At 44.4% G+C, this 19,533-nt stretch overlaps 1 protein-coding gene across 1 annotated transcript in view; it reads right to left on the reverse strand.

Moving 5' to 3' along the window:
• Positions 1 to 1,031: 1,031 nt before the first annotated feature.
• snrkb (SNF related kinase b) overlaps positions 1,032 to 19,533 on the reverse strand; it is a 117,960-nt gene continuing 99,458 nt past the window's right edge. Inside the window, exons 4-6 of the mRNA XM_080187127.1 lie at positions 10,202 to 10,414; positions 5,260 to 5,403; positions 1,032 to 3,212 (exon numbers count right to left, since the gene is read on the reverse strand). Of these exons, the coding sequence (XP_080043253.1) occupies positions 2,117 to 3,212; positions 5,260 to 5,403; positions 10,202 to 10,414 (1,453 nt within the window). The 3' untranslated portion in view covers positions 1,032 to 2,116. The remainder of the gene's footprint in view (positions 3,213 to 5,259; positions 5,404 to 10,201; positions 10,415 to 19,533) is intronic.

Genomic DNA, 19,533 nt, shown 5'->3' on the forward strand with positions numbered 1-19,533 from the left:
TTGTTTCTGGTGCCTGTTCATGATTGTAACAGTTTGATACAACTCGCTAAACCATCTCAGCTGGCATTTAATAGGCTACAAGGCCAGGTTAGAATGGCAGATTTTGTCCCACAAAGGACATTAGTGAACCAGATGGCTCTTGATGCCAATCGACAATGGTTTTGTGGTCACCATTAGACTAGATTTTTAATTTTAGAGTTATTAATTGAATTTAGATTCTACCAGCTGCCATGGTGGGACTTGAACCAGTGTCCCCGTGGCAATAGCCTGGGCTTCTGGAGGACAAGTCCAGTGATGTTAACACTGCGCCACTGCCTCCTCCGCAATAGTCCTTACAGGAAACAAGCTGTGAGTAAGTATAGTCAAACCAGCTGTGGGAACTGGTAGCATTATAATGAATATTAGTAGACAGTCTTATCACTAGAAATGGAGACAGAGTTGAGGAAGGGAAATTTTGGAGATGGACAACGTGAGGGTGGAAATCGGAAGCAAAGCTGGCGATGTTTTCCAGTTCTGGGTCACAGGATAAAAGAACATTGACACGGTCATCGATGTACTGGAAAAAGAAGCCCCTTCTCCCCAATTAGGACTGGAACAAGGAATATTCCATATAGCCCACAAAAAGGCAGGCATTACTTGGACCCATGCAGGTACCCATAGCAACAGCTTCTATTTGGAGGAAGAGAGGCAAGCAAAGGAGAAATCCTTCAATGGAAGACCAAGTTCAGCCAGGAGGAAGAAGGTTGTGCTGGATGAACTATTTCCATTCCAATACTTTGCGTCAGCTCTGCACCCTTTCCATTCCAGTACTGGCCGACAGTCTGTTAGCAATCGTCACTGGGGAGACACTCTAGCTGAAACCCTCTTACAGCAGCCAGGCAGCAATTAGTGTTAACAAAGATGATGGAACTAAATGTATCAAGACCATCTTGTCATTCCGGGAAGAATTGTTGGAAATAAGAGAACATTATTCTTTATTAGTTTAAAATTAATAACTGGGGAACGCATCCAGTTTGTCGTAATTGGGTGGAGGGTGGGGAGAGGGTTACCAAAGGTATTGAAATCACATTTTAGTCAGACCATTTGGGAACTTTATCACTCTCTCAATGTACAGGTATGTGCTGGTGCAGTTAACAAGCACTGAATGTGCACAGGTCTAATTTAGGGCAGTAGACACCCAATAAGCAGATACCTAAGCCCCCACAAAACTTTTTGTGCTTACCTGGAAAATAAACTGGAGACAAGGATGTGCAAATGACTTTATAAAACAGTGTTAAAAAGATGCACTGTTCTCTGAAAAAAAGCCATTCATTTTTACCGGTTAGCGTGGGGCAGCTTCCAGAGCCATTGACAATACAAGGAAGAGGGACACACAGTAAAAATACACTTATAATGCAAATAATAAAACAGACCCATGAAAATTAATCTGCGAACACTCTAGATTTTTTTAATATAAAGGTGATGATGAAAGAGGTACATTTAATATGTACACATCTTAGTTAACTGCATCAAAGCAGTAGATGGCTACAGTATGCTGTCATAGAATGTACACAAGTAAATTCCCCAAATATTCTTCATCAACTAATGGGTTCTCAAGATAACAGTGAACTAATCCGGAAGTTTAAGGTGGAATACCGGGTCTGTGCCTAAAAGGGTACAAACACCACATGACACCCACTTATGTTCCAAAATGGCAGAACAGTGAAGGTTTTTCTAAGTTAGATGTTCTAAAATATATTATAAAATATGGAGAATCTCTTTGAACCTTCTTACAATCCAGACAGAAGCACCAAATTGTATTTAGCTTATACCCGTTATTCAGTTTAAGGACCATTTTCCCAACTTTGCACTTCAGATGGGCAGCCTGGTCTCTGCATCGTGAATCATGTGTGTCCCACCAGTTAAATGAGTGGTCAGACAGTACACGCCCTGCTTTCTAATATGCAGTCATGATAGACAAGGCTCCCCCTCTCCCAGGGGTGCAAAGTCAAAAAGTGACTTCAAGTGTCCTTTCCTTTCTAATGCCGTACCCCTTGTCTGTAAAAGATGATACATATTTACAACAAGTGTGCGTAAGCACACACAAAGTATATAATTCTCTTTTTTTAAAAAAAAGCTAAATTACATGACAACAGTTGAACTGTCCAAAGGAGAGGAGATTTTCCTTAGAGTTTGGTTTGATCTTGAAGGAAAGAGCTTTCTCACAGAGTGGGATCTGCAGAATCCTGTCCCTGATATTTACATTTTTCGATCGGGCAGGGTCAAATTTACTGATCGGATCGGCACTGCTGTCAAAGCATGCACTGTCATTTGCTAAACTACTATTCTCAGCCATTCGGTCAATCAAGTGCTTTGGACTTTCCACACTTGGCCCCTCACACTTCTTGAGCATCTGCAGTTTTTCCATTGTTAAGTCTGTGTTTGGCTGTGGGGACATGCTGGGCTCCATAGCCCTGGGCTCTAGACTGGCCAGACACTGGTGAGCGTGCAGGCAAGGGGGTGGCTTCTCGACGCTGATGTCGCTAATGTCTATCGGAGCTCGGAGGACCCCCTTGCTGGTGCTGTTGTTGTTGCTCTCGTTCATCAGGTTGATCGGTCGGTTGCCAAAGTAACTTGAAAGCGGCTCACTTTTCTCTGCCCACCTACTGCAACAGAGCGGTCCCACTGTACCCTGGACTTCAACAGGGGAACTCATTGCCCCGTTTTCACGCTGACAGCTCCACATCTCACGAAACAGTTTTGTGCCATCACCTTTATTGGTGTCTTTATTGGGGCAGCTCACTGTGGTCGCACAGTCGGCCTGCTGGCCAGCGCCACTGCACGGAGATGGTGGCACCTTTGGCAAAGGTGTGGCTTTAACCTCCATTTCAGCAACATCTTCCTCCTCCTCCTCCTCTTCTTCCTCCTCTTCACATATCTGCTGCAGGACGGGCACGTTCTTTGGCATGACAGATGTTTCCAGGGAAGATCGAAGTAGAATTCTCATTGGCGATGGACTGGCCAGACTGTCCTGGGCATTATTCACGATTTTCACAATATCTTTTATATTCCTGGTTTCCTTCTTCTCCGTGTCTTTCTGCAAAGCCTCCGGTTGTTTTATTGGGCCTTTCGTGCCAGTAGAGTGCTTTATTGAGAAGCCATTGTGCATTTCAGGCAAGGAGCTGTTATCAGTGGCATCCACAAAGCTGTTTTCTGGGGCTGACAGAGACGGCCTGAGAGAGAGCATAAATTGAGATGCTTTATTGAACTAGTAATAAACCCCAGGTCAGAGAATCATAAAAACAATGTGACACAGAAAGAGGATAATTTTCCCATCCTGCCCTCCACGGGAATTGTAAAAGTCAAGGGGCAGACCATGTAAAGGTCCATTGACCTCGGGTGGGATTTTCCAGTTTTGGGGTGAGCACGGCTGGAAAATCCCACCCAAAGAGGGAGACACGGTGGCACAATGGTTAGCACTGCGGCCTCACAACGCCCGGGACCCCAGGTTCAAATCCAGCCTCGGGTCACCATCTATGTGGAGTTTGCACGTTCTCCCTGTGTCTGTCTGGGTTTCCTCCCATTGTCCTGAGATGTACAGGGTTAGGTTGACTGGCCATGCTAAATTGACCCTAGTGTCGGAGAGATTAGCAGGATAAATGAACAATATGGGAATAGAGCCTGGGTGGGATTGTGGTCAGTACAGACTCAATGGGCCAAATCGTCTCCTCCTGTACTGTCGGGATTCAATGATTCTATTCTACGAAAAAGTCCATTCAGCCCATTTAGTGTGCACCAGAGTCATACAACCTCTGAAATGTGCAGTGCTGGAAATCCCTCCATTTCACCTACAGTTGGTGATAAGGTTCATTTTGCTGCCCAGTGAGAATTAGCACTCATCCATTTTGGGCACGATCAGTGTGAGATACATTCAGGTCATTTTCATTCTTGCCTGCTGCACAGTGAGGCTCGCTCTTGTTCATTAGACCTTACAGAGTGCCCCTCACAGCACTGATAAAAACTGTCTCACTGTCTGTGCCAACCAGCCACATGATCATTTGCAGCCTATAGTGGGGATATTTTTTTAAAAATTCATTTGTGGGACATGGCCATCACTGGCTGGCCAGCATTTATTGCCCATCCCTAGTCGCTCTTGAGAAGGTGGTGGTGAGCTGCCTTCTTGAACCGCTGCAGTCCATGTTCTGTGGGTTGAGCCCCAATGCATTAGGGAAGGAATTCCAGGATGTTGACCCAGCAACTGCGAAGGAATGGCAATATGGGTGACGTTGTCTTGTGGAACTTAGCTGAGATTGCCAAACTTGTTCCACGTAAGGTCTACACTGGCACAGAGAGAGGAGCCTTTCAAAATGTTGCTTTGACCTAGTTTCAAACCTGAGACACTGGGTGAAAGGTCAGTATATCAACAACCTCTGAGTGCCCAGTCATCCCTGCTGAATGGGTTACAGAGCAAAACAGGCTGTGGATCTTTCTTCTAGGATAATGGACCATAATTTCCTCTGAGTGGTACATAGCAGCAGATTGCCACTCTATACTGACTTATATGCACTAAAATTCTTCAGCCTCTGTCTCGCTCAGCTTTCCTGTCTCAGGCCAGGCGAGGTTCAGACAGTGGGTCCCTGCACTCCCAAGTGCGAGTATGAAGAAGGCAGAGCAAAGGAGAACCCCCTTTTTGTTTTTACAGCACTAACTGCCATAAAGCGGCCGAGTTTAAATATCCCATTGAAAATATCAAGGCCAGGGAGAAGCTAAGTGTCTAAGGTGAGTGAATGCGATGTGAGGGTTTGGATATCAAAGTTTTGGGGTCAGTCGGGGGTGGGGGGGGGTTGAGGGCGTTAGATCTTTGGACTGTGGGAGGAAAATAGATACTCAAAAGTAAACCTACGCAGACACAAGGAGAACGTGCAAACACGGACAGTGACCCGAGGCTGGGATTGAAGCCGGGTCCCTTGCAACTGTGCTAACCCATTGTGCCATCCTGACTATATTAGAATGCCTGTAAGTTATAGGCAAATCAAAGCAAAAGTGGATGTGAATTTTATAAATGGCTATTGGGCTGGCAGAAATCAAGATATGCTGCAATACCTACCCACATAAATGTGGGCATTGTTACCCTATGGGGTGAGCTTGCCATGCCTGCTAATAGGATGATAGCATTGGTCAAATGCCCACCAACCATCTCACCCTGCAGACTAATAAGAAATGCTACATATACTCCATCCGTGAATGAACTTTGATCATGTTGTAAACTCCATCTGTTACCTGCACTGTACGTGGGTGGTCCAGTTGTAGTCCAGATTAAGGTTGCGACTCTGGGTCTGCTTCTCCTGCTTCTCCCTCAGTATCCTCTCTGCCAGCAGGAAATAGCTGGCTGTGATGTGATTGTACTTGTCCGCTTCCAGAGCCCTGCGTCAACAGAAAATCACAAGGCATGCTAAGTGAGATGGTCGACTCAAACAATAACATAACCTCATTCCTTCCAACAAGACTCAAGGTCAAAAAATTACTTTAATAAAATGAAGAGAGGAGCCATTCGGGCTATTGCAAGGCTCTCTGAGATTAAAATCTACCACAGTAAGTTATCATATCAAATTAATAAATGTGTATAAAATTATGATGGAAATCTGAAATAAAAGCAGAAAATGTTGAAAAATCTCAGCAGGCCTGACAACATCTGTGGAGAAAGAAACAGTTTTAAAGTTTATTTATTAGTGTCACAAGTAGACTTATTAACACTACAATAAAGTTACTATGAAAATCCCCTAGTTGCCACACTCCAGCACCTGTTCGGGTACACTGAGGGAAAATTTAGTGTGGCCAATGCACCTAACCAGCACATCTTTTAGACTATGGGAGGAAACCGAAACACCCGGAGGAAACCCATGCAGTCACAGGAAGAATGTGCAGAAAGATAGTGAATCAAGCTAGGAATTAAACCCAGGTCCCTGGCGCTGTGAGGCAGCAGTGTTAACCATCATGCTGCCAGAATTAATGTTTCAAATCCTTATGACTCTGAAGAAGAATCATCCAGACTCGAAACATTAATTCTGCTTCTCTCTACACAAATGCTGCCGGACCTGCTGAGTCTTTCCAGCATCTTCTGCTTTTATTTTCAATCCATTTTAAACTGGCACCAGGAAGATTCTGACAAAAAGTTGTCAAATTATCACAAAAATCTAATTGGTTCATGATGAGACTTTAGTCTCGCAGTAGGTGATGGATTTCACACTGTATTTGAAATATATGGCCCCTAGTACCTCATCAGGCAACTAGGATTGACAACAAACCTGGGGTCTAACCAATGCCACCAAAAACCCGAGAACAAATTTTCAAAAATACACTGGGGGTAAACGAGCTTGTAAAGATACCTTTTAATTGCAACTTTATCTTCCAGCACAAAATGTGATCACATCACAAACTACCTCCAAATTCTCCTCATCTCCATTTTAATATGTCTGCTTCTCTTCAGGTACTATTAGACAAAACTTTCCTCTCCCTCTCTCCGAGACTTCAGGCTCATCCTGCTCCCAGTGTTAAAGTTAAAACTGGGTATAACATTTCCTTAACCGTTGATCAGCCATGATCTTATTGAATGGCAGGGCAGGCTTGAAGGGCTAGATGGCCTACTCCTGCTCCTATTTCTTATGTTCTTACGTGAAAGCTCTTCAAAACTGGATGATTAGGAGAGAAGCTGAAGTTAAGATCAAACCCTGATATCATCTGCCACTTGATTTGCCTCCACTGAATTCTGTTGTTTTCTTGACTTATGATGAAAAGCCTTTTTGTCTTTTCACTTAAGAAAATGCTGATTCCAGTCCTAGATGGAGATCGTATATTACATGCCAAGGGGACTAAGGGTGTGATTGAGACTGGGGAGATGGCGGAGCAGTGGTAACGTCACTGTAATCCAGAGGTCCAAGCTAATGCTCGGGTGACATGGGTTAATCATAGAATGCAGAAGAAAGCCATTCGGCCCATCGGATCTGCACCAACCACAATCCCACAACTCCACATATTTACCCTGTTAATCCCTTGATACCAAATGTCAATTTAGCATAGCCAATTGATCTAACCAGCGCATCTTTGGACTGTGGGAGGAAACTGGAGCACCCAGAAGAAACCAACGCAGACATGGGGAGAACATGCAAACTTCAGTGACCCATGGCCGGAACTGAACCTGGGCCTCTGGCGCTGTGAGGCAGTAGTGTTAACCACTGTGTCGCCAGGTTCAAATCCCATCATGGCAGCTGGTGGAATTTAAATTAAATTGCCGGAACCTCCTGACCTCTCCAGTGCTGCTGCAGCAAATGAATTTTTGGCTGAGTGCCAAATTCTCCATTCTCGCTGACAGTGATGGTGGGGCAAATAAGATCAGAGAATCCCACCCAATTAATCAATAATCTGGAAATGAAATCTAGCATTGATTGTTGCAAAAACTCATCTGATTCACTAATGCCCGTTTAGGGAAGGAAATCTGCTATCCTTACCTGGTCTGGCCCACCTGTGACTCCAGACCAGACCCAAACAACGTGGTTGACTCTCAACTGCTCTCACGGGGCAATTAGGGATGGGAATGCTGGCCTTATTTGCAATGTTTGCATCCCATGAAAGAATAAACAAACTCTTCACTTGTGATTCCAACCCAATAAGAACACAGGGAGGAGTGAAGGCACAAGAGAGCTTGGATGAAGAAGGGACCATAAAAAGGGAAATCACCCACACACTCCCAGCCTGTGAATCAAGCTGCCTGTTTGCAGAACAGAACCAGCTCCACTTTCTGGTGGAGAACTGAAATAATCTACTGCTACTAAAAATAACAAGAAGAAAAAGAATGCAAAATAATTCTTAGTCATGCTCATTTTTGCAAAGTAAGTAATGTACAAATTAAATTAGGAATTTCCTCCTCTTTGGAACCGGGTGGCAAAATATCATAGGATTTAGTGTGAGATCGTTTGGAAGGTTTTGCATGTAGTATTGGTGAGGAAACCATTGGAATGGTTGAATCTGGGGGTAGCAAAAGCAGGGATAGTGAAGATGGAGGTGAGGCAAGGCTGCGGTGGGCAGTGATAAATTGCTGCTACACTGGCATCACCCATTAACCTAACAACAAATGCTGATAAATATGGAAATTAGTCGTATTTACATCCGGTTAAATTGTTACAGAACGCAATATGGGAAGCATGTTGAAAGTTGTTTTAACTGGGTATATATGAACTTTTCAATGCAAATTCCAGCCTTCAGGCTGCAAACCTGTTTCTCGAAGAAAATACCATGACTATCTTTGAACAAGAGAAGCATTGGGAAGTTGTTCAAATGTAACCCTGCAGTACTCTCTGAAAACACCAGGCGGCATCATGAGCTAAAATTAGCTTATGATATCATCTTCACTGATGGTGCAATAACCAGGAAAGATTAAGTGACAAGGTCATGATTTCTGGGGAAGAAGCCTAATGAATTATATAAAACTGAAATAAATCTTGTCTTTCTCCTTCCCAAAAGGAATGATGTCATCCTGAGAAGCTATCAAGCGGCCTTGGTTACAGATCCGTAAAGTGCGACTAATGTTACACACACACATAATAAGGCCCAGGAGATGGGTCAACATTATCAGTCCCTTATTGTTTCTAATCAGGAGGTCTAATGGCTGATGCAATTCGCAGCCATCTGCTAGATCATCACAATCCAAGCAGCAGCGAGCACTCTCACCTCTCCTGTAGCAGGCTGAAGAGAGGTAGGTGACAATGAGATATACACTCTGCCCAGGATCCATCTAAATACACCCAACTTCAAGACCACCTGAAGCATTGCAACGACCCTTAACGTCCACACATCCAACCATTTCATTCCACCAAGTCTCAATTGAAACAGATCATGGAATTCCTACAGTGCAGGAGGTGGTCATTTGGCCCATCGAAACTACACCAACTCTCTGACAGAGTATCCTTCCCAGGCCTTATCCCATTTATAACCAACTCATTTAAATGATTAGGTTTATTTATATTGGTTTTACAGGAGGATCATACAGACTCAGAACATTGGCTGGAATTTTACTGGGGTGGGCAAGGCTCGCAGAATGGAATTATCCCTTGACCTCAGGTGGGGCCAACGGATAATTTATGAGCCTCACCCGAGCGAGGTCGTAAAATCCCAACAATTAACTCTGCTTCTTTGTTCCCAGATGCTGCCAGACCTGCTGATTTTATCCTGCATTTTCTGTTTTGAATCATATTCAGCCACTTTTGTGGCCTCCTCCAAACCCCCCTCCCATTTCCTGAAAACTTGGACAGCAACAAGAGTTACTTCCACCCAGAAACTTGAGGAATGCCCGCTCTACTTTGCCAAGAGACCTGCTGAACATTTAGCTTAACTGCCCATCAACCCGAGGCTTTGTTAATGCCAGATTGAACTATTTTGCTTAGGAGTTACTTCAGGAAGATATTGATAGTGATCAATAATAACGGGTCAACTCAATTATCAAGCTCTCGGTTTGAATGCCTGGGACCCTGGTTCCCAACCGTGTCACAGTAAATCTCGTGCTGCATGGGAGTGAATCAGTCAGCCACCCCACTCACTATCACACACAATACATCAGTTACACTGGGAGGGAGCTGAGTGGATGAGGATGACTCAGGGGCTCTGAGCCCCAACACAATCCAAGGCTTTGACTTGCTGCTCCGACCTTCCCAACCTCATCCCATGTAGGCTGGTCTGTCTCCAAAAGGTACGGTTGCATGGAGCTCAACTGGGCTGCTGAATTCAGCAGGAACCTGCCAGAACATGCAAGCTAATACAAAACCTAACCACTGGTAAGGTTCCCAGCTTGAGGGTCTGCTCACTTGGCTTTTCGATGAAGATATGCAACTGGAAAGATATCATAGTCGAGCATGTGAACATAAAGGAAAGTCTCCTGTGAATTTAAACTGTAACAACTGAGACAACAGGGTGGGGAAGTGGTTATTTGTAAACCCAGCTCCAGGTTTTGTTAAATCAGAGATATCCAGATATTCAGATGGGATGGGGGTAAGATATGATAGAAATGGTTTTACCTCAAATTTCAATACTGATATTGAAACATAGAAAAGAGAAGCTGGGGTAGGCCATTCGGCCCTTTGAGTATGCTGCACCATTCATTTTGAGCATAAAATTCAATTTGGCCTCTTCAATCAGAGGCCCCCAAGGAAAACAAAGGGCCTGACATACTCACTCTTGAATCAGCTCCCTCTGTGCGATGTTGCCGCACTCCATCGCCTGGATGATGATTTCATGCTCTTCCTCAGAGAGGCTCTTGTAAGATGTGAGGGGCAGGCTCAGCTTCTTGGCTGGGGAAGGGTCAACACCTTGGAGCCACGGGTGGCCCTCGATCTCTTCCAGAGACGCCCGCTTCTTCGGGTCCCTCTGCAACATCCTGGAGATCAGACTGCAACAATACAAAGAACAAACAAAGGCGTTACCAGCAGAAAGAGATTCCCCAGCAAAAGATAACAGTGACTTTATTTCTGCTCAATTTGTCATGGGTTATTGCTAATCTCTTCAGGGGCAGCCGCCTCCACCTGAAACTTCAGCCCAACAAAGATCAACTGGAGAAAACGTTGTTGGAGTTGAATCTTATTGTAAAAGAGATCTTAGACCTTTCAGGGAGGATCCTAGGCCTGACAGCAGCAGCAGGGTCAGTGCTTCTATCTTTAACAGCTGAACCCAGCTTTCTTCAGCTGATCTATCACTGCTGCTAAAAATGATTTGAGTTTATGATTCAAGCCAGCAAAGCAGGTGATGACTTCAAGAGGCTTGCCATAAAGAAAAATACCTGAACAGAATGACTGCACTTCTAAACCATTGGAGATGTGTAGCCAAAGGCAGGGACTGGTGCCAGATTACACTTTCACTCTTTATAATTTCACCCTTTCCAGTTCTATCACCAAATGAACTCCCCCACCACAATGCAGAGTAAATTGGAGACATTATACCCCAGGGTCCAGACAAAGGTCAGAAATTTGGATTTATAATTGTGTTTTGGTGTTGACCTGTCATTTATGCAGCTTTACTCGTGCACCAAAAACCCCTGCCGATGCCCCACAGAACACAGCAATCCTATGACATATCATTCTTTGGTTATATTGGGGAACGATCTTCTGGAATTATACACCCTGGTGGTTGAGTATTGGGGGGGGTGGGGGGTGCACCTGTGGGTACACCGGAAGCCTGGTCTCCCACAGTTACTGGGTCTGAGGGATAAATCGTAAATGAATCCTCCTACCCTACCAAGGGAGTATTTCACAGGCTTCTCTTTCACTAGAGTGAAGTTCCCCAGAAACACTCCTGTGGGGAGAATTCCACATGAATGTAAGAGCTCTTAATTAAAGACCAATCCAAAATCATAAAGCAATAAAATAAATAAAAGCATTAAACACCTGCCATCCATTCCAGCAGCATTTAAGGGCTGAACTTAAACCTTTGTATTCTTGCCTGGTTCTGGGGCACACTCCACACAACACCACCCCATACCCCAGGATCATCCCTGACATATCCTCACCATTAATAAACCCACCAGTTCACACCCTGTCAAACCACCAGAATGTCACACCTACAAGGTTACAAGTTTATTATCAAGAGTCAACTAGCAAGTGAAATTTAATCCCACTGCCCTTGCATTATACAATATAGCAAAGTGCTGCACAATATAGGAATGTGTTATTTGAGATAAGAATCAGCTGTAGACTGTGACAAGAATGTGAGGGACTGTTACAGAAATGTACCGCACACAGTAATGCATTGTACACAGCAATGGGAATGTCCCACTAATCTCACAAAATAATGCATTTTACAAGGCAACAAAAACGTCCCAGAATCGCACACAGTAATGCATTGTACACAGCAATGGGAATGTCCCATAATAACAAAGATCAAAGAAAATTACAGCACAGGAACAGGCCCTTCAGCCCTCCAAGCCTGCACCTATCAAGCTGCCTGGCTGAACTAAAACTCCCTACTCTTCTGGGGACCATACCCTCTATTCGCATCCTATTCATGTATTTGTCAAGACACCCCTTAAAAGTCACTATCGTATCTGCTTCCACTACCTCCCCCAGCAGCGAGTTCCAGGCACCCACCAAACTCTAAACTTGTAACAGGAATGGTTAAGTAAGAAATCTTCAGGGAGTGCTACCCCTTCATCAGGTGAGTGGAGGACTGGGTTCACAAACAGGGCATATGTAGATGCAGACTCAATTTACAAGATAATGGTTGGAATGTGAGTCTTAACGGGTAACCAAGTCTTTACAGATGGAGACAATGCGAGTGGAGAGAGGATTAAGTACAGGTTAAAGAGGTATGAATTGTCTCAAGTCTTAAGTTAGTGAGACTTTGCAAGCCCAGGCAAGTCATGGGAGTTAGACAGTGTGACATGAACCCAAGATCCCGGTTGAGTCCTCATGCGTGTGAAAGTTGGCTATCAGTTTCTGCTCGGCGATTCTGCATTGTCATGTGTCTTGAAGACCGCCTTGGAGAATACTTACCTGAAGATTGGAGGCTGAATGCCCTTGACTGCTGAAGTGTTCCCCTGCCTGGTGATTGTCGAGTGATGTTCATTCATCCGTTGTTGTAGCATCTGCATTTTGTCGCCAATGTACCATGTCTCAGGACATCCTTTACTGCAGCGTATCAGGTAGACAATGTTAGCCAAGTCGCAAGAGTATGTACCGTGTATCTGGTGGATAGTGTTCCCACATGACATGATGGCATCCGTGTCAATGATCCGGCACATCTAGCAGGGTTGTGTGGTGTCGTGGTCACTGTTCTTCTGAAGGCTGGGTAGTCTGTGCAGATAATGGTCTGTTTAAGGTTGCACGGTTGTTTGAAGGAAGTAGTGGGGTTGCGGGAATGGCATTGACGAGATGTTCGTCTTCATTGATGATATGTTGAAGTCTCCGGAGAAGATGTCGTAGCTTCATCGCTCTGGGGAAGTAGTGGACGACGAAGGATATTCTGTCCACCGTGTCCCGTGTTTGTCTTCTGAGGAGGTCAGTGCGGTTTTTTGCTGTGGCGCATTGGAACTGTTAATGAGTTGAGTACCATATGCTGTTCTTAAGAGGGCCTCTTTCAGTGTCTGTCACGATCCTCTTCATCTGAGCAGATCCTGTATATACAGGGGGCTTGTCTGTAGGGAATGGCTTCTTTAACATATTTAGGGTGGAAGCTGAAGTAGTGGAGCATTGTGAGGTTATCTGTGGGCTTGTGCTAGAGTGAAGTGCTGAGGTGACCGTCCTTAATGGAGATGCATGTGTCCAAGAATGTGGTCCGGAGAGTAGTCCATGGTGAGTCTGATGATGGGATGGAACTTGTTGACGTCATCATATAGTTGTTTCAGTGATTGTTCACCACGAGACCAAAGGAAGAAAATATCATCGATGTATCTAGTGTATAGCATCAGTTGAAGGTCCTGTGCAGTGAAGAGGTCTTGTTCGAACCTGTGCATGAAGATGTTGGCATATTGAGGTGTGAATTTGGTCCCCATGGCTGTTCCATGTGTCTGGATGAAGAGCTGGTTATTGACGGTGAAGACATTGCGGTCCAGGATAAAGCAGATGTGTTGTAGAATTGCATCTAGAGATTGGCAGTTGTCGGCGTTGAGTATTGAGGCAGTTGCAGCAACGTCGTAGGGGATGCTGGTATAGAGTGCTGAGACATCCATTGTGACGAGGACTGTTCCTGGTTCAACTGCTCCATGTGTGCTGAGTTTCTGTAAGAAGTCTGTAGTGTCGTGATTGAAGCTGGGGGTTCTTTGTACAATGGGTTTCAGAATGCCCTTGACGTAACCAGAGAGGTTCTCACACAGAGTTCCACTGCCTGATACAATAATGGATAATGCATCATACTAGAAGAATTTACTATCATGCTCCAGACAGAATCATGTTCCAGCTATTCCCTGTAGATCTCCACAACAATGGAAGGGTTTGCCACCAGCCACTTGCAAACTATAGACTTTCAAGAGCTTTCTCAAATGTCACTCATTTGTCAGTGCAATATGTATTTAGAGCAAGGACTGGAAATTGCTCAACGTATCTCTCGGGGTTAATAAATCAGCCATTGAATTAGTGAAGTTGTAAGTCTCTGATCATTAAATATTGACCTTCTGCCTGCAGTTTCCATTTTCTGATGTGCAGTGCCAGCAGCTGGACTTGCTTAAGTAAATCCACAAACAACATCATTCAAATACATGTCCCCACGTGACACAGACAGCTCTAAGCACACAGTTATTTTTGGTTTAGTGTGGGAACATTCTCCTTTCTGAAGGAGCAGCAAGTTAAACAGTACATTAGGTAATTTAGTCCCCACCCCACCCCCTTCCAATATTTTAGCATCGGTTCAGGAAACCCATGAGAATAAGGACATTCCAGCGATACAACATCTATCTTCATTCTGTTGGGGTGACTCACAGCTGCACTCTCATCTCAGTCAAAATGTACGAGTGCATGTCCCACTTCAGATACCAGAACATCCGATCCAGGCTGATACTCCAGTGTTGACTTTCAGTTGAAGTGTTAAATTGTGGTTCCATCTGCTCTCTCAGGTAGATATAAAAGACTCCACTGCACTATTTCAAGGTAAGCTAGGTACTTCACTCTGGTTGTTCTGGATAGCATTTATCCCTTAGCCAACAATGCAATGAAAGCAAGTTATCGCGGATGCTGGAACCTGCTCTGAGAGTCATCCAGACTCAAAATGTTGGCTCTATTCTCTCTCCACAGATGCTGTCAGACCTGCTGAGATTTCCTAGCACACACTGCTTTTGTGCCAGACTATTTATCGGGTCATTATCACATTGTTTGTGGTTGCTGGATACAAGTTGGTTCTATATTTCTTACGTTACTTCACTGAATACACTGCAAAAATCACTTAATTTGCCAAACAAAAACATTTTTGAATGTCCTGAGGTTGGTGCTGATGTTATAGGAATGGAAGTCCTTTCTTCTATAGGATCTGTGAAAATGATAAAAGTTGGAAGAGTAGAAATTTTCCCATCCACAGAGATCGGAAACAGGATTATCCAAGCTTTGAGACTTTGTTGGCTGCATATGTGGAAGACAGGGAATCACGGAACTCTATAGTGCAGGGGGATGCCATTTGGCACTGATCACAATCTCACCCAGACCCTATTCGTATAACCCCATTATTTATCCAGCTGGTCCCCCTGACACTAAAGGACTATTTGGCATGGCCAATCAATCTAACTCATACTCCTTTGGACTGTGGGAGGAAACCAGGGCACCCGGAGGAAACCTATGCAGACATGGGAAGAACACGCAAAGTCCACACAGGCAGTCACCCAAGCTCGGAATTGAACATTGTTCCCTGGTGCTGTGAGGCAATAGTACTAACCACTGTGCCATCCACAGGGAATCTGTGATGATTCTGTGTTATTTGATATATTTTATCTCTGAGGGGTGACTGCTTTAAGGTGCAGTGCTTTGTTACAAGAAGTCAGTTTGTCTGGTAGGAATATAGCAGATGCTGGAAAGCAGGATAATTACTAATTTCAGCCATGTTTGTGCAGGAGGCTAAATGAGCTTTTGTTTACCAAAGAAAAGGACCTTGGGGTGTTTCCTTGATTAAAGTATTGGAAAGAGGAGTTAAATATGTATAGTCATATGATACTAGAAATGGGAGGATCTAGGTGTGCAGCTTTAAAAAACAGTTTTCTAAGTTCGATTGTTGAAGAGGGCTGGTTAAAGATAGCAGCTCCATCGCTCTCTGTAAGAACACTCTGGGGCTCCAAAGCTGTTAACAAAACTACCAAGGTCGCCTGGATAAAATGCTCTTTCAGAGAGTCAGTGCAGATTTGATGGGCCAAATGGCCTCCTTCTGCACTGTTGGGATTCTATGATTCTATAGATGCTGAAAATGTTCTATACAATTAAAAAAGAGACGTTCTGAAATATTTGTAAAGAAGGATCACAGGTTCAGTCTGAGGAAAGGAAGACCAAATGAAAGGTGTATTTATTTAGCACCTTTCACAGCCTCAGAATGTGCCAAGATGCTGCCCAGCCAATAAAGTCCAATTAGTGTTGTAGTATAGGTAAATGACATCCACTCTACACACAGGACGGTCCCGCTAACAGCACTGAGATAAAAATGAACGCCTACAAAGAACAAAGAAAATTATGGCACAAGAGCAAGCCTTTGGCCCTCTAAGCCTGCACCAACTGTTCTGCCCGACTGAACTAAAACCTCTTACCCTTCCGGGGATCATATCCCTCTGTTCCCATCCTATTCAGGTATTTGTCCAGACACCCCTTAAAAGTCGCAATAATCTCTGCTTCCACTACTTTCCCCAGCAGCAAGTTCCAGGCACCCACCACCCTGTGTAAAAATCTTGCCTCGTACATCTCCTTTAAACCTTGCCCCTATACCCCCTAGTAGTTGATTCATCCACCCTGGGAAAAAGCTTCTGACTATCCACTCTATCCATGCCCTTCATAATCTTCTCTCAGGCTGCCCCTCAACCTCCGTTGTTCCAGTGAGAACAAACCAAGTTTCTCCAACCTCTCCGCATAGTTAATGCTCTCCATACCAGTGACATCCTGGTAAATATTTTCTGTACCCGCTCCAAAGCTTCCACATCCTTCTGATAGTGTGGCGACCAGAATTGAACACTACATTCCAAGTGTGGCCTAACTAAGGTGCTATAAAGCTGCAACATGACTTGTCAATTTTTAAATCCAATGCCCTGGCCGATGAAGGCAAGTATGCTGTATGCTTTCTTGACTACCTTTTCCAGCTGTGTTGCCACTTTCAGTGACCTGCGTACCTGTACACCCCAGATCCCTATGCCTATCAATACTCTTAAGCATTCTGCCATTTACTGTATATTTCCCATTTGTATTAGACCTTCCAAAATGCATTCCCTCACATTTGTCTAGCTCTTAGTGGTGTCGATTGAGGGATTAGTATTGATCAGGAGACCAGAACTCCCCCTTCTCCACTTCAAATAATACCTCAGGATCTTTTATGTCTACCTGACACAGCTTCAAATGAACGTCAAAATGTCATCAACACTTACCAACAGTGCAAGCCAGGATTATCCTGTCAGATCTCTACATCAGGAGATGAACTCACAGCCCTCTGACTCACAGGCTAGAGAGCCAGCACTGCTTCAAGGCTGATAACTAGCTCTGCCATTTAGATAATTTCAGTCGTAGAATCATGGAATCCCGACACTGCAGAAAGAGGCCATTCGGCCTATCAAGTCTGCGCCACCCACAATCCCACTTAGGCCCTAATCCCCATAACCCCATGCATTTACCCTAACTAGTCCCCCGGACACAAAGGGGCAATTTTTTAGCGCGGCCAATCCACCTAACCCGCACATCATTGGACTGTGGAAGGAAACCGAAGCACCCAGAGAAAACCCACCCAGATACAGGGAGAACATGCAAACTCTGCACCAACAGTGACCCAAGCTGAGAATTGGACTGGGTCCCTGGCACTATGAGGTAGCAATGCTAATCAATATGCCACCCTGCCACCCACTGCCCAATGGGGAGTTGGCATGAACCCAATACAGGTGCTTCTTTCCCACTAGTTTATACTAGCTTCTACAGCATGTCCAGTGAGGACATGAGTCCAACATTCTTCCAGAATATTCCAGCCAATGGGAATAGCTAATCTCCGGGTGACCAAAGCCTCTGGTTGGAAGCTTCTTTTCTGTTTTAAATGGGGAGTATTTCAACAGAATTTTTTAAAATCATTCTCAAACATTCCTCTTGTAAGAGGAATGGGATGTTCCTCAGAATGGGGTCTAAATCTTCATTTTCTCACCAGTGGCCACATCAAGGGTTATTGTTACCTCCACGTTTTGAAAACAGGAACAGTTTAGAATTTGTTTTTTTTCAGTTTGCAGTTTTCGAAAACAAAAGAATTCCCTCCCACTTTGAGATCTGTTTCTCATCCCTCACTCTCGAGACAGGCAAAGAGGCAGGGAGGCTGCTTTGAGGGCCTAAGCTAGACTTAGCCAGTTGCTTGTACAATGAAGTCAGGGACCCAGGGTTGTTATTTTCTCTCTTTGTCTGGGCAGAATACCCAATGACGGACACAGGAACAGGAAGGCCTCAAGCCTGTTCTGTCATTCAATTAAAAATTTGGCTGATCTGTAACTCGCTTCAAAGTTTTTTTAAAGTTTATTTATTAGTCACAAGCAAAGCTTACATTTACACTGCAATGAAGTTACTGTGAATTTCCCGAGCCGCCACACTCCGGCACCTGTTCGGATCAATACACCTAACCAGCACATCTTTCAGACTGTGGGAGGAAACCCACGCAGACATGGGGAGAACGTGCAGACTCCACACAGACAGTGACCCAAGTCGGAAATTGAACCCGGGTCCCTGGCACTGTGAGGCAGCAGTGTTAACCACTGTGCTAACTAATTAACCTGACTTGCTGCTATAATCTTAAATACACTTATCAAAGAAAAATCAATCAATCGATAAGCAGAATGAATACTAGATTTAACCCGACGCTCCTCAAGTTGCCTTTGCAGCCTTTTTAACATTCAAAACAGGCACTGTTTGCGTACAAGTGGAACAGGATTTGAAGCTGCAACCTGTAGATTGTTGAATGTGAGACACCTGCCCCAGAGACCGTTCCATCCCGCTCTATCACATCTTCACTGCTTCTCTCATCGGACTCCCCTCTGTCTCTATTCCCCCCAGTACTTCATACTGACAGGAACTAAGTAAGATGCACATCAATAACCACCATTAGTGATACAATGCCAGTAGAATACTTTTACCGCATTCCCACATTTCACTGTAGCTGTCAGTGGCACCTGTCAAGCAGCAATCATAAAATTAGGAACTAAGACTGCACAATAGCTCTCTAAAATACTGACTGAAACAAATGTTATCCAACAGCCCTTCAAATACAATACTCCTTGTGGTTCAGGCCCTCTGGCAACACATGCTACTGACAGCTCCAGAAGACAGAATTTACCTTCAAAGGTGATTTTATTTACACCATGGAACATTTACTTTTCCTCCTGCGCCCTTAGATCTCAGCCACAAGTCCTCTGATCTGGGCTTTTTGGTCTCCCCTTTGTTTGGAGCTGAATGGGGAGCTCACACTGCGAACACACAGACCGGGACTGAAGGTCAACTGTCCCGTGTATCTGGGCTGCTGCAGGGTGAACACTGTGAAAGATCAGTGCTCTATACATTTCCAGCTTGAATCATTGATGCGTCATCCTCTTATACAGTTTATATGCAGCACAGCCTCTAGTTAAATTACAACCCGACAAACAGTACTGCAACAACAAACACGCACCTCTTTTTTTTATTCATTTGTGGGATATGGGCATCGCTTACTGGCCAGCATTTATTGCCCATCCCTAATTGCCCTTGTTCAGATATCAGCTGAGAGTCAGCCACATTGCTGTGGCTCTGAAGTTACATGTAGGCCAGGACAGGTAAGGACAGCAAATTTCTTTCCCAAACAGACATTTGTGAATCAGATGGGTTTTTCCAACAATTGACAATGGTTTCA

The sequence above is a fragment of the Carcharhinus amblyrhynchos genome, chromosome 4 (genome assembly GCF_965287045.1).
Source record: "Carcharhinus amblyrhynchos chromosome 4, sCarAmb.v2.hapA, whole genome shotgun sequence".
In the NCBI taxonomy this organism is placed as follows: domain Eukaryota; kingdom Metazoa; phylum Chordata; class Chondrichthyes; order Carcharhiniformes; family Carcharhinidae; genus Carcharhinus; species Carcharhinus amblyrhynchos.